Source organism: Vipera berus (genome assembly GCF_964194415.1).
Source record: "Vipera berus genome assembly, chromosome: 10".
Taxonomy (NCBI): domain Eukaryota; kingdom Metazoa; phylum Chordata; class Lepidosauria; order Squamata; family Viperidae; genus Vipera; species Vipera berus.
Window position 1 is genome coordinate 13642972 of NC_138213.1, and position 20549 is coordinate 13663520.

At 39.4% G+C, this 20549-nt stretch overlaps 1 protein-coding gene across 2 annotated transcripts; it reads left to right on the top strand.

Annotated features, from left to right (window-relative positions):
- Positions 1–7001: 7001 nt before the first annotated feature.
- Positions 7002–20313, top strand: NUDT7 (nudix hydrolase 7). 2 transcript variants are annotated; one of them, XR_014027451.1, is made up of 7 exons: positions 7002–7059; positions 9010–9163; positions 12305–12463; positions 14784–15158; positions 17449–18821; positions 19319–19507; positions 20054–20313. XR_014027451.1 is itself a non-coding variant. In XM_081335574.1 (4 exons), the coding sequence occupies exons 1-4, from the start codon at positions 7022–7024 to the stop codon at positions 15153–15155; spliced, it is 723 nt and encodes a 240-aa protein (XP_081191700.1). In that variant the 5' UTR covers positions 7002–7021; the 3' UTR covers positions 15156–15338. The 2 variants fall into 2 exon arrangements, 1 of the variants encoding a protein (XP_081191700.1); XM_081335574.1 differs by lacking the exons at positions 17449–18821; positions 19319–19507; positions 20054–20313 and having other exon boundaries at positions 14784–15338.
- The last annotated feature ends 236 nt before the right edge of the window (positions 20314–20549 follow it).

Here is a 20549-nt window from a genome sequence, read left to right on the forward strand (position 1 = left end):
ACAACGCATTTACTTGAGGCTGAAAATATAGCAATACAAAGCTTCAAAGAAGACTTTATCTTTTGTGACCACCAGCCTGACATGCTTTGGTCCGGTTATCTTGCTAAATATTTCCCAAGAAAGCCATTCTGTGACCTCAGAACATTTTAATGTTCTCCAAGTCAGCATAAGTCCATTGAACTGGACTCCAAAGTAGAATGGGACCAACACAAGTAATAAAATCTGACCAGCTTTTGATAGTTAGGCATTAGTGTAACCAGCTGATAGGTACCGTTATCAAATCTGAGTTGCAAAAATCTAAATTACCTATTAATAATAACAAAGAGTTCCAGATCTCCAGGTTTTCTGCTGCTACCAAGGGAACACCAGGAAGTTTGCAGGCCAGATCTGATAATTCTATGATGGGCCTCCAAAAATAAGATCCAGGTATTCCATCTAGGCTTAATATCTGATCCTCAAAGAAGTACAACCTCTTCCAGGCAGATTCAACTGGACAGATGATCCAGTTCTAACAGTACTTCCAACTTCTCTGAACTAAGTTTCAGTTTGCTGGCTTGTCTCCTCTCTGGATGCAAAGTACTGACTATTCTATTCTATTCACACCCTATTTGGATGTTATCCAGCTTCATATTCAGCTTAGCTGTAAATTTCAGTTCTACAGACCCTAAACTTTTTCTGGAATTGGCTTACTCAGCAATAAACTTTTGGGCATAACTCAACTAGACTTGACTCTTTATTGCAGAACATGAATAAAACAATACATGTAGAAGATTTACCTAAAGTCATCTATGAAAATCAAAGCTTTTCTCATAAATCTGTATTTTGGATTTAAACTCTAGACCTAACCTTGAGTCTTGGGAAGCATTTGACGTGTGTTGGTGATTCCTGTCTCGTCAGCTTAATTCTTCAGAGATGGCAAAATATATAATATAACATTTTAAAAGTCGATGTGTCAGGCTCTCTGGTAAGCTGCCTGTTTGTTCTCTTTAATAAGATTTATTAAGATCATTTAGATGGGTTTACAAGAATTCTGGTAACTGAACTATTTTCCATTTCAGACTATTACATCTGTAATGGATTTCCTAACCCTAAAAACATGAATGGACATTTGCAAAACAATGCAGAACAGGAACAGATGGACGTTCCATTCATATCTCATAAATGGTTAGCCAGTCCCTCCCTAAACCAAGAGAAAGTTCAAAAGAGGATAAGTAGCAAAGGAGATGATGTGTCTTAATATTGCTTGTTGATTATGTGGCATCCAGTAGGTACTCTTAGCTAGCACATAGACAGATTTTGTTCAGGAGGATTTGTCTCCAGACTGGTCCTTTGGTTCTTGAAACAATGCACCCATTGCCACTATAATTACTCCATTGATATTGATGTTCTGATATTTCTCCTTTTCTTCTCTTTCCTTTCATCCACCTTATGACTTCTCCAGAGAGCTAGGTATTCATTAAAGTGTCCAGAGTATGATCATTTGAGCTTGGCCAACTGTGTGTCAGCATCCACAAATAAAGCTGGGATTAAAGTACCCACAGTTCTAATTTTTCAAGATTTGTAACCTAATTCCTTTTTATCGACAATACATCTGATTCATGGAACTTGTGAAAATCTAACTTCCCTGGTTACTTGACAATATCCCTATATATAGAATGGACATTTTCTGATTTTTGTAGCAGAAGGAGAGGCAGAGTCAAGAGAGGAATCAGCTTGGAGTCATTACATTCCCCCAAGTGATCCAAGACCAGCCCCAGCCTGTCTCAAATTCTGTTAACTCTTAACTAGCACCAAATTAGTGGTAACTGTTACTTGATTAGATTTTTGTGTATAGGCATGGGCAGTAAATTAAGCTTTACTGGAATTTAAGACGTAGTCCTAATTCTTCATGCTTGACTTTTTTTTTCCCCTAACAGCCCCTCTATCAGACATGTCAAACACAAGGCCCGGGGGACGGATCCGGCCCGCGAAGTGGTTTCATGTGGCCCGCGAAGCCATCCTGGAAACAGTGAGGGAACGGCCCCCACTGCCTTGGCCCTGGCCCAGAGACCCTCCTTCTGCCAGAGACCCTCAGATCTGTCCCACTCCTGCCCAGGCCCCCATAGGCACCCTTGATGAGAACGATGTAGAGCTGGCCATGCCCACCCAGTAGGCCATACGCACTCTAGCCACGCCCACCCAGTAGGCCACGCCCACCCTGGCCATACCCACCCAGCCCCTTGAGGGCAACCGCAATGCTGATGCGGCCCTCAATGAAATTGAGTTTGACACTCCTGCCTTCTATGATCTGGTGAGGAACCTGATAATTTTCACTAATAACAGGGAAGCTTGCTATTGGTTGTTTTCCTGGATCTGTTATCAGTTTGACAACCTTATTACAAAATGGGAGGTTTGCAGGAATGCTACGGGGGGGGATCTCTGAGCAAGCTGATGCCTAAAGGCTTGTTAGAAAGCCATGTCATCTGATGGGTTTAGGGGTATTTTAACATTTTGTATTAATTTATTTAATTGGGCTACTGTATTTAATATTTCTTTTAATTTTTATATATTGTATTTTATTGTATTGCCCTGTACACCGCCCTGAGTCCTTCGGGAGAAGGACGGTATAGAAATTAAATAATAATAATAATAATAATAATAATAATAATAATAATAATAATAATAATTATTATTATTATTATTATTATTATTATTATTATTATTATTATTATTATTATTATTATTATTATTATTATTATTATTATTATTATTATTATTATCTGAAGACAGTTACTATAGTACAAAACAGAGAGAAATGGAGCGTTTCTATGTATTGGTACAGCATTGGTTTTCCCTGCTCAGGTGCCTCTGAACATGCCTGCCCCAGTGGCTGGTGAAATATCAAGAAATCTTTAATCTAGACCAGTCATTAAACCCTGAATTCCAGCACTGCCCAACAAATTTCTATGCAGTATGGCTAAGAAATTCAGGCACAAGAGAAACCTAAGCATTATTTTTTCAAATATGGAGTATGATAAGCTGAACAATGAATTAAAATTACATATTACCTAACATTAGATAAAGATGATAGATTGCTGATAGAAGAGAGAAGAGAGAAGAGAGAAGAGAGAGAGAGATACAGAGAGACAGACAGAGTTTCTGTGCAATTATAGGAATGTTTTTTTACATAAGTGTATTTTCCGGTTTTCAATTAAAATTGTTCTGTTTCTATAAACAGAAAGCTGCTTCTGCCACAGAGTATGGTCTACTAACATTGCTATGACCTGTGGTTACCATAAATTTACTATATTTACTGCATGGTCTACTAAGATAAATACTGTCCTCTAGTGGCCAGATGAGTTATTACTAGGTGTTAAACCCTTTTAAATTATGGGTTCAATTATTTTGTGAAAAAGTGGGGTGCAAAAAGGCGGTATTTTCACTAAGATTTTAAAAGTGACATCTCAGCTGCTCTTTTAAAAATGTGTGTTCAATTGGATGACAATTCTTAATTGGAATTTCAAAGATTATATATTCCAAAAGCAAAATACCTAATAAACGTGGATCAATAAGAAGAAACAGTGTCTTTCTGATCTGTATAAGCCAAAGTATAAAAAAGCAGATCTGTGCTCTCTGCCTGTATTTCTCTTTGGGATAAGAATATCAAAGCCACAGTACTAACAGCAGCTTCTAGAAGTGATTGTTGCAGATTAAGTAGGAAGCAATCCACAGAACCACTGGGTTTTTAATTTAAAATCTCTACCAGCTTGGTCAGTCTACTGAGCAAGGGGTTTTAAACAGAATCGCTGCATATTTTTTTTCATGCCAGAAATATTTTTAGGAGGTTAGATGGACAAGTAATTTATTGCTACAGAGATTACAATCTCTGATATTTATTTATTTATTTAATTAGATTTATTTACCGCCCTTTCCCGAAGGACTCAGGGCGGTTTACAGGGTATTTAAAACAAGAAATACAAAAGTTAAAAACAATTAAAAAAATTACATCAATCCCTGAAAAAAAAGTAAAAACCCCAATTAAAATTAAAATTAAAATTCTCAGCCTGGGCCAGAGAGCTTGAAGAGCCAGGTCTTCAGGTCCCGGCGGAATGAACGCAGGTCAGGGGCAGTCCTGAGCTCCACGGGCAGCTGGTTCCAGAGGGCAGGCGCACCCACAGAGAAGGCCCTCCCCCTGGGTGTTATCCGCCGGCAATCTTTTACTGGCGGCACCGAGAAGACCCTCCCTGTGCGAGCGCACTGGACGAAGGGAACTTGATGCCGGCAGCAGGTGTTCCCTCAAATATCCCGGACCCAAGCCATTCAGGGCTTTATAGGTCATCACCAGCACCTTGAATCAGTTGCCTATATCCATTCTCAAAGTAAAAAAAATACTGAAGTAAAAACAAGGATTCTTAAAATCTTAAAAATAGATCAGGGTTGAGGAAGTCAAGCTTTTCCTGGATATCTTACATTCTTCTTTACTTATCTCCAAAGAGCAAAATAAGAATTCATTTTAACCCTCAGCTCTTATATAAAAAACTGTCAGCTTCTTTCAGTTTCTCAATTATTCTGTTCTATGTTTAGTTAAGCTTGTTTCCACAATACTTTGAGCTTGATTGTCTTAAAAACAAACAAACATGAAAACATGGATTTCCTTCTCCTTTTATGCAAACTTGAACACAATGTTGTCTGATAGACACATTTTTTTAAAATAAAAGATTATTTAAACTAAAAGTTTAAATACACACATATATAAACGTATAAATACATACACACACACAATGCTTTCCTAAGTAACCACACACAAAAGCCTGGGAGGCAATGTAGAAACACTTCATGCACAAAAGTTAAATAGAAAAAAAAAACCCTAATCAATATCCCCCAAAGAATATGAAACAATCAAAACAAATGATTCAGTGGTGCATACCAGTTGTAAACTAGCGCGCCAGATGGCTGAACAAACTACTTGCAGCACAATTGTAAGTGTGCTGGGTTAATTAAATCTATTCTGCAAACTGTACACATTGCAAAGAAGAGTGCTTGTTCCTGGAATAGGTTTATCAAATAAATTTGCAGCTAGTTGGAGAGCCATTTCAGCACATAAAATGGTCACAGTTTGCCTCTCTATTCTCATTACACCTACTGTCGCTTGCATTGCAGATATCACTGTTTTAATTGTTATGAGCACTCTGGCTTGTTCAATGATCCATTGCAGGATTATGATGCAATTATTGCTTATTACAGCATCTTGATGTTTGTGGCATCTTAGGCGTTGCAGGTGTCAAACAAAGCAAAACAGAATCCTGTCTGGAGCTTTGTTCTCACTGGGGTGGAGAAAAAAAATCAAAGGAGGAGGAGGGTGGGGGTTGAGGAAAAAAGGCTAAAATGCACCAATGAACAAATGAACAATTCTGCATTCAGGGTATTCAGAGTAGACACACATTTAACCATGTTTCAAATGTCCTCTTTAGATGTCACATATACTGAAGGAAATTATACAGACTCCCATCCTTAGAAAGTATTTTTACCTAACTCAGACTAAATTTCTACATTATTTGTGATTACTGTATTAAATGGAATTTGCATATAAATTGCAGAACACCATTAAAACCAGTAACCTGATTCAACCAGTTCTAGTATTCCAGAATTTTATTTAGCCATGGTTCATCAGATAAGGCCCTAACAAATATACAGATGACTTCTAGATGGCAACACATAGGTACAGAAACACTAACTCTTTGCTGCCATCTATTAGTTATCCAATTTTTTTAAAAAAAACAACACACAGATTAGGAAGATCTAATATAAATTGTTATGGCTGGTTTCACTCAGTACATTAAGTTATAAATTCTGCCTTATAAATTACAATAGCTGGATTTTTTTTTCCATGGGAAGTCATACAAGAAAAATAAAGGGCCTACTAGCCAAAGAATGAAGTAGCTAAAGTTCATTTAACTATGAGATTATTTAGCTGAAGTCATACATCAATAGTACATTAAATTTTGTGGAAATCCACCTCAGTGTATATAGATAGATAGATAGATAGATAGATAGATAGATAGATAGATAGATAGATAGATAGATAGATAGATAGATAGATAGATAGATAGATACATAGATAGATAGATAGATACATAGATAGATAGATAGATAGATAGATAGATAGATAGATAGATAGATAGATAGATAGATAGATAGATATAGAGATAGATAGATAGATAGATATAGAGATATAGATATATATCTGTCTTTTCTGTTATGCTAGTGCATTCTGCATACTGAAAATAACCAGATTCTATATCCTCACCTCTGAAGAGAACAAATTGTTAATTTTAAGAAGTGCTCCCTGGTGCAATCTAAAATTTACACACTAAAATTCAGGCAGTCTCAGTCCTGCTTTTTCCACTATTTTTTTTCTCCTGCCTGCCTGGCAGAGGAGCCTCAGAAGCATTTACTCTTTATTTTCCCCTCCATAAATTAATGGAACACCCCATACTATTTTCCCCTTAAAGATCAAGGTAATAATGAACAATTATGATAAGCGTAGAATGGAAGAACATATCAATCTGTAATGCTCTTAGCAGATTGCAGATTTCTGTGGCTCTCTAGATAAGTCAATCTAAAAATCGCCCACATAGTCATGGACAGATCCAACATCACTGAGAGCACCAGGTTGGGACAAGATTTTTGCTAACACATTCTCAATCTCTTTTAGGACTTTGAATAATGCATTAAAAAATCAATTTTCCTTTTAATATCTGACTCTGCTACAGCCTTGTAAAAAGCGAGCGTTGCTTCCAGGTTGCACTTCAAAGCCCTGGCCTGTAACAGCAAGGGATTCTGGGGCTTGAAGTTTTCGCCGCACGAGCCTAGACGACAGCTGGGTCACACCTCTCCCGATTCGCCGCCGGTTCCCTTTCGATCCCGCCTCTCAGCCAACAATCCAATAGCGTGGCGGAGGAGCGGCAAGGGCGGAGGGAGGGGCTGTCAATCCATGTCAAAGCAGCGAATAGACTCGCTAGGTAGGAAAGAAGGTTGCAAGATGGCGAAGATGGCGCCTGCGGATGTCGAGCCGGGCAGGTAACCCCTAAATCAAGAGTCGGTGCCCGTTTGCGGGCGTTCCTACCTGTGGACTACGGGTTATGGAGTCCCGGCTCCCCCCGGCCTCGTGGGGCGAGTCTGCTGTAGAAACTAGCAATTGTGTTTATATATTATGTTTTATTTGTTTACACAGACAGACAGACACACATACACACACACACACACACACAGTTGTGGGAGTTTTCTTTAAGCTGGCCCCATAAGGCTATTTTTTTATTCTTTTTTCTTCCTTTGAAAATGGAAATGGAGCTGATAAAATATCAAAATATTTAATATAAATGTTAAATATAAAATATTTTCAATATTGTCCTTGCTAGCACCAGGACTCTTTAAGAGCACAGTTTTCCTGATTCTTTAAAAAAAAAAGAAATTGGTTGTTTGAAAGAAGGGGGGGGGGGGAAACCCACCTCTAGGCAAGGAAAAGAGATGAGCAGGATACATATTTATATTCTGGTTTAGCCACTTGACACAATTTGGGTAAGATCAGAGCAAGCTTTTTTTTTCTTTTTCTTTTTAAAAAAAAATCAAAGAAGGAAAGACATGAGCAATTGAACATTTACACATAAGAGTACTAATGCTTCTTTTTAGGTCCATGAAATTGCAAACACGTACATATGCACATAGAAATATGCAGTACATATGTAATATATAAATATTTTCAAAAGTGGTATTGAAACCTAACACGCCATTAACAGAATAGCCTAAGATCCAATAAGTTTAATAGTTTACTGCTAAGTAAATGAGATTTTCTTTTCCTGCAGCTTAAACTGCTGAAATGGAGGTTTTTTCAGTCACGGATAATCCCCAAAACCAATTCTGGGATAGACAATAATCCCCTTTTAGTCAAGACTTCAACTTTTGATGAAAGTTAGCACTTATTTTGTAAAACGCTGATTCTGCACTGTTAGCATTAGCACAGCACAAGGTCATTAGTTTATGCTAAAACTAAGTCTTATTGAAGAATGTAATAACCCTAACTCAAAATTACCGGTAAGTGGTACTTTATTCAAGGCAGGCCATTGCTAAGATTAAACACTATACACAATTCTAAGTGTAAAATGCAAGTAGAGGATAATAAGGACTATTATTAAGTGACTGAATGAGACTCTGTATGAATTTGGATTAGTTCTCCATGAGGATTGGGGGCTGTTTAAATTCAAACGGTTTTGTAAATTTATATACTGGCCTTCAAGAACTGTACCCAATTCCACAAAATTGCTTTGGAGTGTATAAGGATGAAAACGTGTCCCTGTATGCAATTCTTGAAAATAATCCTTTTTTCACCATCTTTAACTAGATTCAAGTAAGAATCTTTTTTTCCCTCCTCTGATACTCTGTGGAGTCAGCTGTAGCAATTATTTTACATTTATTAATCTAATGATACATCATCCAGTAAGACCACAGAAATATTTCATTATTAAACTAAGCTGTAAAACTATCATAGCCATGCTTTTTTCTCATAAAGCAAAGGTCATACTGTTCAATAATATCATGTGTCTGATTCATATTGCTTTTTTATAATAAATCTTACTGCATTGCAACAGTTTTATTCCATTACCACCAATATCATCTTGTAATGAGAACATTTCAGTCCTGTTTCATTGTAAGTTATAGCTTTGGATTATTTTTCTTAATAAATAAATGAAGGTATGTTTTCTACTCATTTATTTAATTAGGTTCTGTATCTAATTTTATGATTTGTGTGGAGAACAAATCATGGTTTAGGTCATGTCTATTTAGAAATATTGAAAATTCAAAAGGGTTCTCCATCTTTTAAGAACCCCTATATGTCTCTGTGTTTGCAGTAAAGGCAATCTATTTGACAATATCATTTTTCATGTTTCTTTTTGCAAAGTTATTATCGTAGACTAGAGTGACATTTTTGATTGATTTGGTTTTAATGAAGGTTTTGCTCTTTATTTATTCTAGAATGAGCATAAAAGAAAAGGCAAAGCTGCAGTTAAGGAAGCTTGACATTGGAGACAGATTTTCCAGCATTCAGTTACCAAAAGCTTCAGTTCTTATCCCATTGATGGTCAAAGATGGAAAGCTATGTCTTCTTTTCACTCTTAGATCAATGAAGGTATGTAAATATGAAAGCCAAAAATAATTTCACTGTTAATTTGGTGAATATTTTTAGAAGCATGTGAAATGAAAAACTGAAATAAAAGGGGAGGACAGATGTATAGAAATATACTCAGTCTGGATAAGTAGAGCTAACACTGATAGTGTCTCCTTTTGAGGGAGGAACGCAGTCTGTTTAAACTTCCTTATACAGGTAATCCTCGATTTACAACCAAAGTTGTAACCCCCAAATTTCCTTTGATAAGCCAGACAGTTGTTAAGTGAATTCTGCCCTACTTAATGATCTTTCATGCTGCAGTTATTAAGTTACTAACACAGTTGTTAACTGAATCCAGTTTCCCCATTGACTTTATTTTATTTATTTATTTTATTAGACTTATATACCGCCCTTCTCCCGTAGGACTCAGGGCGGTTCACAAGGTTTTTAAAAAACAATACAACAAATTACAAAAATTAAAAACAATTAAAATGATTACACTAACCTTGAACTAAAAACTAAAAACCCCTTGTCAGAAGGTCGCAAAAGGTGATCACATGACCCCAGGGCACTGCCATTATCATAAGTATGAGTTGGTTGCTAAGTGTCTGAATTTTGATCACGTGACCCTGGAGTTGCTGCAGTGGTGGTAAGTGTGAAAAATGATCATAACTTTTGAGTTCTGCTGTAACTTCAAACAAGTCACTAAAAGAACTGGTGTAATTCAAGGACTAGGTAAAGGTAAAGGTTCCCCCGCACATGCGTGCTAGTCGTTTCTGACTCTAGGGGCCGGTGCTCATCTCCGTTTCAAAGCCGAAGAGCCAGCGCTTGTCCGAGGACGTCTCCGTGGTCATGTGGCCAGCATGACTAGATGCCAAAGGTGCACAGAAGGACTTCCTGTACTTAAACCTACATTTATTCTCCCAACAGTGTTCACTTTTCCTTTTACATCACGGTCTCTTCTGTTTTTCCCTACTAATAATCACTCCATCCAATACAGCACTGCCTTTCTTTTCTTACAGCCATTAATTAAAATTTTGATGCAATAAATTTGAACGTTGAAATATCTGAGGACAGGGGCATGTTTGCATCTTGATTTCCCTTGGGTGTTTTTCATCTGTTACCAGCAGCCAAAATAGCAAGAAACTTTAGCAGTAGCAGTAGTCCAGGTAAAGATATTAAATGTGTTTGTTAAAGCAAGTTGCTTCTTTAAATCTCCACGAGCTGGAGGAATAGCTTATTTTTTCTGAAGGTTAGAGGGGGAAAAAATGTTTCTCTATCTTCCCTTTTCTATAATAATTGTGGTCTGCTTTGTTAGATTTTAAATGCTTTGTAACTAACCTAAATCAGAGGTAATTTGGTGTAAGTAGTTAAGGATGTAGTAAACAGGAGTCAAGACTGAACAAATGCAACCAGACAGGCACACATTCACACATATATCTCTACGCCTATCTGCCATAATATATGAATAATGCAATTAAATAAATACTAATACTTTAATTCAGATGATTCTTTCTAATGTACCCACATCTTTGATTTTCAGAAACATTTCTGCTGAATTATCTGAGTATAGAAAATACACTCATGGTTTTTGTATGATGCATTTTACTGAAAATAATCTTAGGAGAGATTTCGTCTTTCAAGAGGCAAGTGCTTTACAAGTTACTTACTGATTTCTTCTTTTCATCCATTTTGCCCATACTTTTTTGTTTAGTTGAGCATCTTAGTTTTGTTTGTGCATGTTTATTATTATAATGTGGTTTTGTAATGTGAAACCACTTATGCCCCACACCCAGTTGTTATCTCACAATAACTCCCTTAGGATTGAATTCAGAAGTTATGAAAGTCTGTCTGGTTCATGTCTGTGCTTGCTAAGTTCCTATGTTGAAGGTATTGATTTTGAATAAAAATGGAAATGAAGAAGAAGATCAAGAGATTGCACAGAACAACTGACCTAATATTTGGATCTTTGTCCTCCCTGTGGGTATAATTTGAGACTTGAGGACTTGAAACCCCACAGGATTTGTCCATAGCAGTTGCTAAATTTAGTTTGCTGAGCCCATTGATTTCAGTGACTCTTAACTTTGACTAGTTCTTGATCTAAGCTAGGATTTTATAAGTGCAGCTAGTCATAAACTGGCATTATGGACTTCTTAAGAGATCTCCCATCTTGGCATGATATTATAATTGGAGCCCAGAGATCTTGTTATCTTGTGACTCCAACTGGATTTTTGTGTGTGACCAATTTGCTTGTTTTCCTGGCTGTCCAAGTGTCTTCTCCAGTACCAGGGTTGAAACATGTTAGTTTTCTTTCCTCTTATGCTTCTTCCAAATCCAACTTTCACATCCATAGACTGTCACAGGAAAAAGCATTGCCTGAAGAATACTAATCTTTTTCTTATTTTAGACATATCATAGCATTTGCAATATCCTTTTCAAAGCCTTTGTTGCAGCTCTGTTAGATCCTAGTCCGCAATTAAATTAAATGTTTTAAGTGTTCAATTAAATTAAAATATTTCTTGACTTTGCTCTTTATGATCAATCCCGAAAGCCATTATTATTAACCAACTTATAAAAAGATAAAGGTAAAGTTTCCCCCGCACATGCGTGCTAGTCGTTTCCGACTCTAGGGGCCGGTGCTCATCTCCGTTTCAAAGCCAAAGAGCCAGCGCTTGTCTGAGGACGTCTCCATGGTCATGTGGCCGGCATGACTAGACGCCAAAGGCGCACGGAACGCTGTTACCTTCCCACCGTAGTGGTCCCTATTTTTCTACTTGCAGTTTTACGTGCTTTCGAACTGCTAGGTTGGCAGAAGCTGGGACGAGTAACAGGCACTCACTCTGTTACGCGGCACTCGGGATTCGACCTGCCAAACTGCCGATTTTCTAATTGACTAGCTCAGTGTCCTAACCCACTAAGCCACCGCGTCCCAACCAACTTATAAGCAAAACATAAATTGAGAAATGTCAAACTGGGAGAACAGGACTGTGGATTTAAAATTGGATGAAGAAACTTCAATGATAATGATAATTACACAGCAAACAATAACATCTGCCTATCCCAGGTTCTTGAAAAGTATTTGATAGGTAAATAAAAATGCCGTATCCAGTCTAAACATCTGACTGACATCGCCAACCGACCCTTTTAATGTTCTAATTCCAGTTGAGAACATCTCCAGGAGAAGTTTGTTTTCCAGGAGGTAGAAGTGATCCAACAGACACAGATGAAGTTGCCACAGCTCTGCGAGAAGCTAAAGAAGAAGTGGGTCTTCTTCCTGAACAGGTGGAAGTCATCTGTAGACTTGTTCCTGGAATAGATAAAGTAGGTACATAGTAGATCTGTAATAGTTCAAAGAAGCTGTAGGTTATTTTGAATGTGCCTTAAAAAGGGATACAACAAATTCGGGGGAGGATAATCGGCAGCCACTAATTAAAATGACAATAGACTTAATCCATTGTATTCACAGTCTATGGAGATTCTCAGTCATCCAGGTCATAGTTATCCCAAAGATGTTTTTTTTTATGAGGCAACTGGGCTTTCTTGTTTTTCATTTTCAGAGCTGAAGAAGCTTCTTGGATGAGAAGCGAAACGTCTTCAAAGAAAAACAAGAAAGTCCAGTTGCCTCGTAAAAAAGATCTTTGGCATTGTATTCACAGCATTGACATGAGTCTATATGTCCTTTAGTGACTTAGGACTCAAATATTTAAACTCTGCCCTCCAGCAATTCCAAAAAAAGTCTACATTACAAATTGCTGGGAAGGCTTGCTCATGTCCTGTAGGTTGCATTGATGAATATCTAAAGTATACAACTGCTGCTTGAGTGAACCACAGGTGTCTTCCCCCAGGTTGTCTTCTTTAAGGTGAGAGTTGGAAAATCCTAGGTTCATCCAGGAACCGTCTTTTTAGATACATAATGTACTTTTCAAAGAGTGAACTCTGTTTTAAGTTTTATAATTATAAGGAATGCAGATAGTCTCTCCCCATTACAGTTGTAAGTTGTGAAAGTTGTAAAGGGCTCATCATGTGACCAACCTTTTTGTGTGTGTGGCAGTTGTTAAGTGAGTCATCATGATTGCTAAATAAATTGGCAGTCGTTCAGCAGTCATTAGGGGGTATTTTGCTGAAAATTGGAAGCAGATACCTGTTAAAACAACATAAATTGGAGTCACATGACCACAGGACACTGCAAACAGCCATAACTGCGGGCCGGTTGCGAAGTAGCCGAAATTTAGTCACATCACTGGGGGGGAGGGGGGGCAGCCATTGGAACTTTGGAATCAGATTATAAGTCCTGGGGGGAGGTCCACCATAATGAGCAGTCCAGAACAACATAACAAATTGGGGTATGCAAAATTAATTGACCTGGGAATTCTGGAATGTTCCATTGACCTCCACCCAATGCCATTCCCAGTATGGGTTACAGTAGTTTTCAGAACTAAATCTTCCACAATGGAAGCTTGTTTCACACCTCAAACCAGAGTTATGAATTTTATACGTCCTTCATATTACTTGATATACATTTAGGTAGTACGACGCTTGTCCCCAGTTGTCTTCCAGAACATTGAGATCCCATTAAGAGTTTTAAAAGTGAAGACTATACTTTTTATGCTCTCTCGTTCACTGTCAAGTTTTGAAGTTTTTTTCTCCCTGCTGCCACAGTTAAAGGTAAAGGTAAAGGTTCCCCCGCACATGTGTGCTAGTCGTTTCCGACTCTAGGGGCCGGTGCTCATCTCCGTTTCAAAGCTGAAGAGCCAGCGCTTGTCCGAGGACGTCTCCGTGGTCATGTGGCCGGCATGACTAGACGCCAAAGGCGAACAGAACACTGTTAGCTTCCCACCGTAGTGGTCCCTATTTTTCTACTTGCATTTTTACGTGCTTTCCAACTGCTAGGTTGGCAGAAGCTGGGACGAGTAACAGGCGCTCACTCTGTTACGTGGCACTCGGGATTCGACCCACCAAACTGCTGACCTTCTGATCGACAAGCTAAGCGTCTTTACCCACTGAGCCACCGTGTCCCTGCTGCCACAGTTACCACTTCTCAACTTGCCAACGAACTCTGTGAGGGGAGGGAACTGGTTTGGCGTGCAGACTTCAGAGATTAAGAAGCCAGACCATGAGATTCAAGGACAGTACACCAGACCGAGAGATGCTTTCTCATAATAATATTTTTCCACTTGATTGGGCAACGTGACCTGACCCAGAGGAAGGAGGGAGAATTCAGTGCTTTTACTATGTGGATCTGGAAGGGGTCTGGCCAGAGCTGGTTTTGTTTTCATAATGTGCCAAATTAGTGTGCTCAAGAAAATTTTGCTTTAAGAGATTGGAATGTCTTGAACAGAGATCTTCAAACATGGCCCTTTTACGACTTGTGGACTTCAACTCTCAGAATTCCTCAGCCAGCATGCCTGATTGAGGAATTCTGGGAGTTGAAGTCCACAAGTCATAAAAGGACCAAGTTTGAAGACCCCCTGGTCTTGAAGTTGTTTGCTTGGTTGAGTTCATCAGTCGGAACCATGACGTTCACATTTAGTAAGACCCCCCCTCCCCCAAATTTATTTAGTAATATGATTAAAGAGAATTGGAAGAGTACTTCATTGGAAACATTGAAGTTTAACTATAACTTTATTTTTCTTCCTTTTAGACTCATTCTCTCGTAACTCCAGTTGTAGCCTTCATAGAAGACACTTTTCAAGCCCAACCAAATCCAGAAGAAGTCAGTCATGTGTTCTCAGTGCCGCTGGAATATTTTATCCATCCTGGGAAACACAGTATTGTGCCTTTACAAAGAAAGGGACATGCTCCATATTTGATACATGTCTTTGACTACGATGACCCAGAGCATCAGATCTCATTTAAAGTGTGGGGACTCACTGCACATTTTGCAATCTTCGTTGCTGTTGCAATTTATGAGGAGAACCCGACATTTGAAGTTGAATTTGACCTTGATAATTTGAATTCTTCAGCTGAGAAATACTTAATGATGCGCTGCCATAGTATAAAAAGCAAACTTTGACAGGTAATATTGCCCCCCCCTCCCCAAATGTAATGAAACTCTTGGAACTATGATCCATGTTTTAGCTGAAATAATTTGGCTACTTTATATTTGTAAATCACGTTGGAGAATATAATTGCAGGAATCCGTTTTTGCCACATTCAACTGAGATGTGAAGGTGTTTAATTAAAATTTTAAAATGTGCCATTTTGTGCCACAGTCTCTAATGCTTAGCATTTTATCTTTTTTCCCCCCCTCTGAAATCAAAATGCGAATAGAGATCACATGGTGGGACCACTATGGTAAATAAATCTAGGATTACACTACCAGTGCAAAAGGTTTTGCACATTTTATACACATAAAATTCATTTTTACTGGATTTAGCAATATTTTCCCGTGTCTCCATATACCAGGGGTGGCAATCTCGCCATGTCACATGACGTGTCACAACATATCGCGACTTTTTCCCCATTGCCGAAGCTGGGGGGGCCGCAGTTTCGGCCTGACGCATCCGGCCCCCGGGCTGGCAGTTTGACATCCCTGCCATATTTATTTATTTATTTATTTATTTATTTATTTATTTATTTATTTATTTATTTATTTATTTATTTATTTATTTAATTTGTATACCGCCCTTCTCCCGAAGGACTCAGGGCGGTGAACAGGGCAATAAATACCAAAATACAAAAATTAAAAACAGATTAAACCATAGTGCCCAAATACAATAAATAAATTACTTAAAAACAATAATTAAAACCCAAACCCATCAGACCAGGCCGGCTTGTTCAAACAAATAGGTTTTTAGATCACGTCGGAATGAGCGAAGGTCGGGAGCCATCCGGAGCTCAACCGGTAAACGGTTCCACAGGTCAGGCGCACCCACAGAGAACGCCCTCCCCCTGGGGGCCACCAGTCGGCACTCTCTGACCGGTGGCACCCTGAGGAGGCCCTCTCTGTGGGAGCGCACTGGGTGGAGGGAAGTTGATGCCGGCCACAGGTGCTCCCTAAGGTACTCCGGACCCATGCCATGTAGGGCTTTGTAGGTCATTACTAGCACCTTGAATCTCACCCGGAAGGCAACTGGAAGCCAATGCAGCTCACGGAGCAGAGGTGTAACATGGGAGTATCGGGAGACCCCCAACACAACTCGCGCAGCTGCATTCTGCACCAGTTGGAGCCTCTGAGTGGTCCTCAAGGGCAGCCCCATGTAGAGAGCGTTGCAGTAGTCTAACCGAGAGGTCACGAGCGCATGAGTGACTGTACGCAAGGCATCCCGGTCTAGATAGGGCCGCACCAGGCGAACCTGGGCGAAGGCCCCCCTAGTCACAGTTACTATATGATCTTCTAAAGAAAGCTGTGAATCTAGGAGGACTCCCAAGTTGCGAGCCCTATCTACGGGGGGTAATAACTCACCCCCCATAGTAAGAGATGGAATGATCTGAGTTTCCCGAGATGCCGGCACGCACAGCCACTCAGTCTTGTCAGGGTTGAGCTGAAGCCTGTTCCTCCCCATCCAGACCCGGACCGCCTCCAGGCAACGGGACATCATGTCGAGGGCATCACTGGGGTGGTTTGGGGTCGAAATAAAAAGCTGGGTATCATCAGCATACTGATGATACCCAACTCCAAAACCACGAATGATCTCACCCAGAGGCTTCATATAGATGTTGAACGGGAGAGGCGAGAGGACCGACCCCTGAGGAGCTCCGCAAACGAGAGGCCTCGAGGTCCACCTCTGTCCCCCTGCCAACACCGACTGCGAACGTCCCAGGAGGTAGGAGGAGAACCACTGAAGGACCGTGCCTCCCAATCCCCTGAGACGCCGCAGCAGGATACCATGTTTGATGGTATCAAAAGCCGCTGAGAGGTCTAATAGGACTAGGACAGAGGAACATCCCCTGTCCCGGGCCCTCCAGAGATCATTCACCAGAGCGACCAATGCCGTCTCCGTGCTGTACCCAGGCCTGAAACCCGATTGGTACGGGTCCAGATAGTCAGCTTCCTCCAAGACCAAAGGGAGCTGATGCGCCACCACGCTCTCAACAACCTTCGCAAGAAAGCGAAGGTTGGAGACCGGACGAAAGTTGTTTAATATAGATACCTACCGGCCTCTCTAATAAGTTACTATAGGGTAAAAAGGGAGCATTTGAGAAACAGAACTGTCATATGCACAATCTTGAGTTGCACTTCAGGTGGAAGCCTCTTGGTGGAGTTTAGCTCCTTATTATGTACAGCATCTGTACTTTTCACCACCGTTTTCGTAAAATTAAGAAAGAAAATTATTAAAATGCTTTCTAATGATGTTACTTCCTAGTGCATAGGTAAGAGGGGAAAAAACTTCACTATTTCTCTAGGGATTTGGCTTGGTCAGTGGTGCTGCAGGATTAATCATTCACATGGATCACATATTTCAGGTATGTATGGCCTTGTACTAAGGCACTCTCACTTAAATCACTGCAGTCGTAATTCTATATTTTTTTTCATATCGATATTGGAATCATAACTGATGGATATGGTATGTTCATAGCAAGAGACTCTATTACACAACTCAAATTTCTGCCAGTTTAAGTCCAGAAAGCAGTTGCTCCTTGGTTATGCCCCTGATATTACAGAACTGCCAGTTTTAAAAGCTCCAGGAAGTAATCAGTAGTGTAGCTACTGATAATGGATTTTATTTAGAATCCTTAGCAGGTGATGGTTGCCTTCTCTTGCATCTTTCTTCTAGCTCTTTTTTCGATCTAGAAGTTTAGCTTCTTTTCCTTCAGGAATGGAACATCTAAAACTATATCCATTCAAGGTTGAAATGCAACTGCTTCTGAAATTTTAGGACTGGCACACGAATGGTGGCGAACTTTTAAAATTCTGGGGGTTTTAGTAGCCTTGTTTGGCCAACAAATAACTTTGAAGCACCTTCCTTTCTAGTTGTCTTAAGGCTGGGGAGAAGGGAGAATTTTGCAGTAGCTAGAGTAAGTGCTTCTCAACAATATAGGTGAGGGAATACCAGAAAGTTCAGCCTAACTACTAGTAGTAGTCTGTCTTAAGCATTGTTTACAGGCTTACCCTTGTTAGGAAGAGTCTGCCAGTAAGATTTAAACCATTTCTGGTTGTAAAACCACTATTTATCCTAACTTTCTGATAACTTCACCAGAACCTAGGAGATGGACAAGGTCTCAAGTCCAACCTTTATTTTCGAAAGAATTCTGTTGCAAATGTACACCAGCCCCCTTAATTCCACCTGCCCCCTTTCTCCATACTACTTTTCCAATTGCAGGTTATGCCAAGAGCCTAAAAAATGAAGCGGGGGGAAAAAAATCCCTCCGGGAGTTGAGAAAATATTTGAGGGAAAAGAGTGTGTTTTGGTTTGAAAACTGAATTGTAAAAAAGGTTGGGGCTGGAGAGAATGAGGGAAGGTTCATATAGGAACCTGCAGACGGAGTAGGATTTAGCTGTTGTAATTACTTCTCTTGTCTACCAAAGTTGTTGCCATAGTAATTTGGTTTGGCTGAAGAATTAAAATGCAAAACCTCTACCCATGGAGCAAGTCACACTGTTTGGAAAGGTTTGGTTTTGCTTTTGCTTTTCCTGGAAGAGGAGAAAAAAAAAATAACACCAGGCACTGTATCGCTCCCATTTTGTGAAAAATAACAGGAACATCTTGGCATTTAAAAAAAAAAGTCTTTGAATTAGGTAAGATGCATCGCTTTTTGACTTCGGGTTTTTCGTAAATATGATAACAGCATTAAGATATGCACTTCTTCCAGGTTTCCTGATTTAAAGTGTGAATTGACAAATGTTTCTATTCCCCACCGTAGGGCATGAATTTAAAATTATTAGTATAAATTAGATCCCAGGGAAGCAGCAGAATTGATTTTTTCTTCTCCAACTCTCTAGTCAAAGAGCATGGTCTGGGGCTAGTAAATCTGGGTTGCAAAATTCTGTGTCCAGCAGTCTTCTTGGTTAGTACAGCCCACACTAGGTAGCTGGAACAAAGTCAAATAGACAGTACTGGGAGAGGGTGGGGGGGCTTGAGGAATACAAATGGAGCTATGAAAAAGCAAGCAGCATGTTCAAGGAACTATAAGGTCTACAGGTGCATTATATAAAAATATCCTTAAAAAGAACTTAATGAAACATAATTCTTCAATGAATACATTTTATAGCGTGAAATGTTGAGTGTCACCTAGGAAAGAAATGGACCATTGTGACAGAAGTGTAAATGCAACTGGATTACTGAATGCCATTCTGCTAAGGCTAAAGGTGACCTCCCAAAGCCTTAGATGCAAACTTCAGACATCTGAGCTATGGTATCTTCTTCATTCAACTATGTTTAAAACAACACAGCTTTATTGTGATTTCTGAATCCAGCAAGACAGGTGAGTCTTTAGATTGCCTTGATGGAGATATGTTCTCCAATCTAGGTTTTTGTTTTTGTTTTTAATTTGCAACATTTATTAAAACAATCCTGCTCTTAACCACGCTGGATCACACACAGCAATTAAAACCAAACCAAATATATATAAATAATAAAATTAATAGTCAATAAGAGATGCAAGAAAAAATGCACGAAGCAATGTCCATCCAACTGAAAAAGGATAATTCTTTATCAATTCAAGAATGGAAGATGCCTTCTGAGGCTCCGTGTGTAATATATTCCATGATACAAGGGCCACCAAAGAAGGTGTGCCACAAAACTAGTTGTGGAACCACAAACAGCACCTGAAATGTTGCTTATTAATCACTAGTTTAGAAATACGTGCTTGTGGGTTGAAATGTTGCCACGGCCTCTTTGGAATGTAGGATGTCTCTTCCTTGCTGTTTCTAATTGTTATACAATTTCTAATGTACATAAAAATAGAAGATGTCTCCTGCTGGGCAGATCAAACATCCACCTGTCTAATCCAGCATCCTGTTTTTCACAGTTGGCCAATGCAGATGTTTCCAGGAAGTCCACAGGTGGAGTCTGATGAAGACCTTGAACCTTGTTCCCCCTCAACTAACTTTCAGTGGCTTCCTAATTCAGAAGATAGAACTATTGCGGCAAGGAGAAGTTGGCTATTTTCATTTTGTTTCTCTCTAATAAAAATAGTAAAAATTGTAAGAAAACTAAAAACAATGTACTTGGAAATATAGATTAGGAATCTGCAAAACTTACTGTTCTGGGCCTCTGTCATATGTTTCTCTGGGTGCTCCATCATTGGAGGTTTTCAAGAAGAGATTGGACAGCCATTTGTCCAGAATGGTATAGGGCAGGGGTCTTCAAACTTGGCCCTTTTATGACTTGTGGACTTCAACGCCCAGAATTCCTCAGCCAGCATCCCTGGCTGAGGAATTCTGGGAGTTGAAGTCCACAAGTCATAAAAGGGCCAAGTTTGAAGACCCCTGGGTTAGGGTCTCCTGCTTGAGCAAGGAGGCCCC

Excerpts from the sequence above, each read along its gene's own strand:
- NUDT7 (XM_081335574.1), top strand. The coding sequence starts at position 7,022 with ATGGCGAAGATGGCGCCTGCGGATGTCGAGCCGGGCAG. Across the intron at positions 7,060-9,009 it reads GCGGATGTCGAGCCGGGCAG|AATGAGCATAAAAGAAAAGG; the intron begins GTAACCCCTAAA and ends TATTTATTCTAG. Across the intron at positions 12,464-14,783 it reads TTGTTCCTGGAATAGATAAA|ACTCATTCTCTCGTAACTCC; the intron begins GTAGGTACATAG and ends TCTTCCTTTTAG.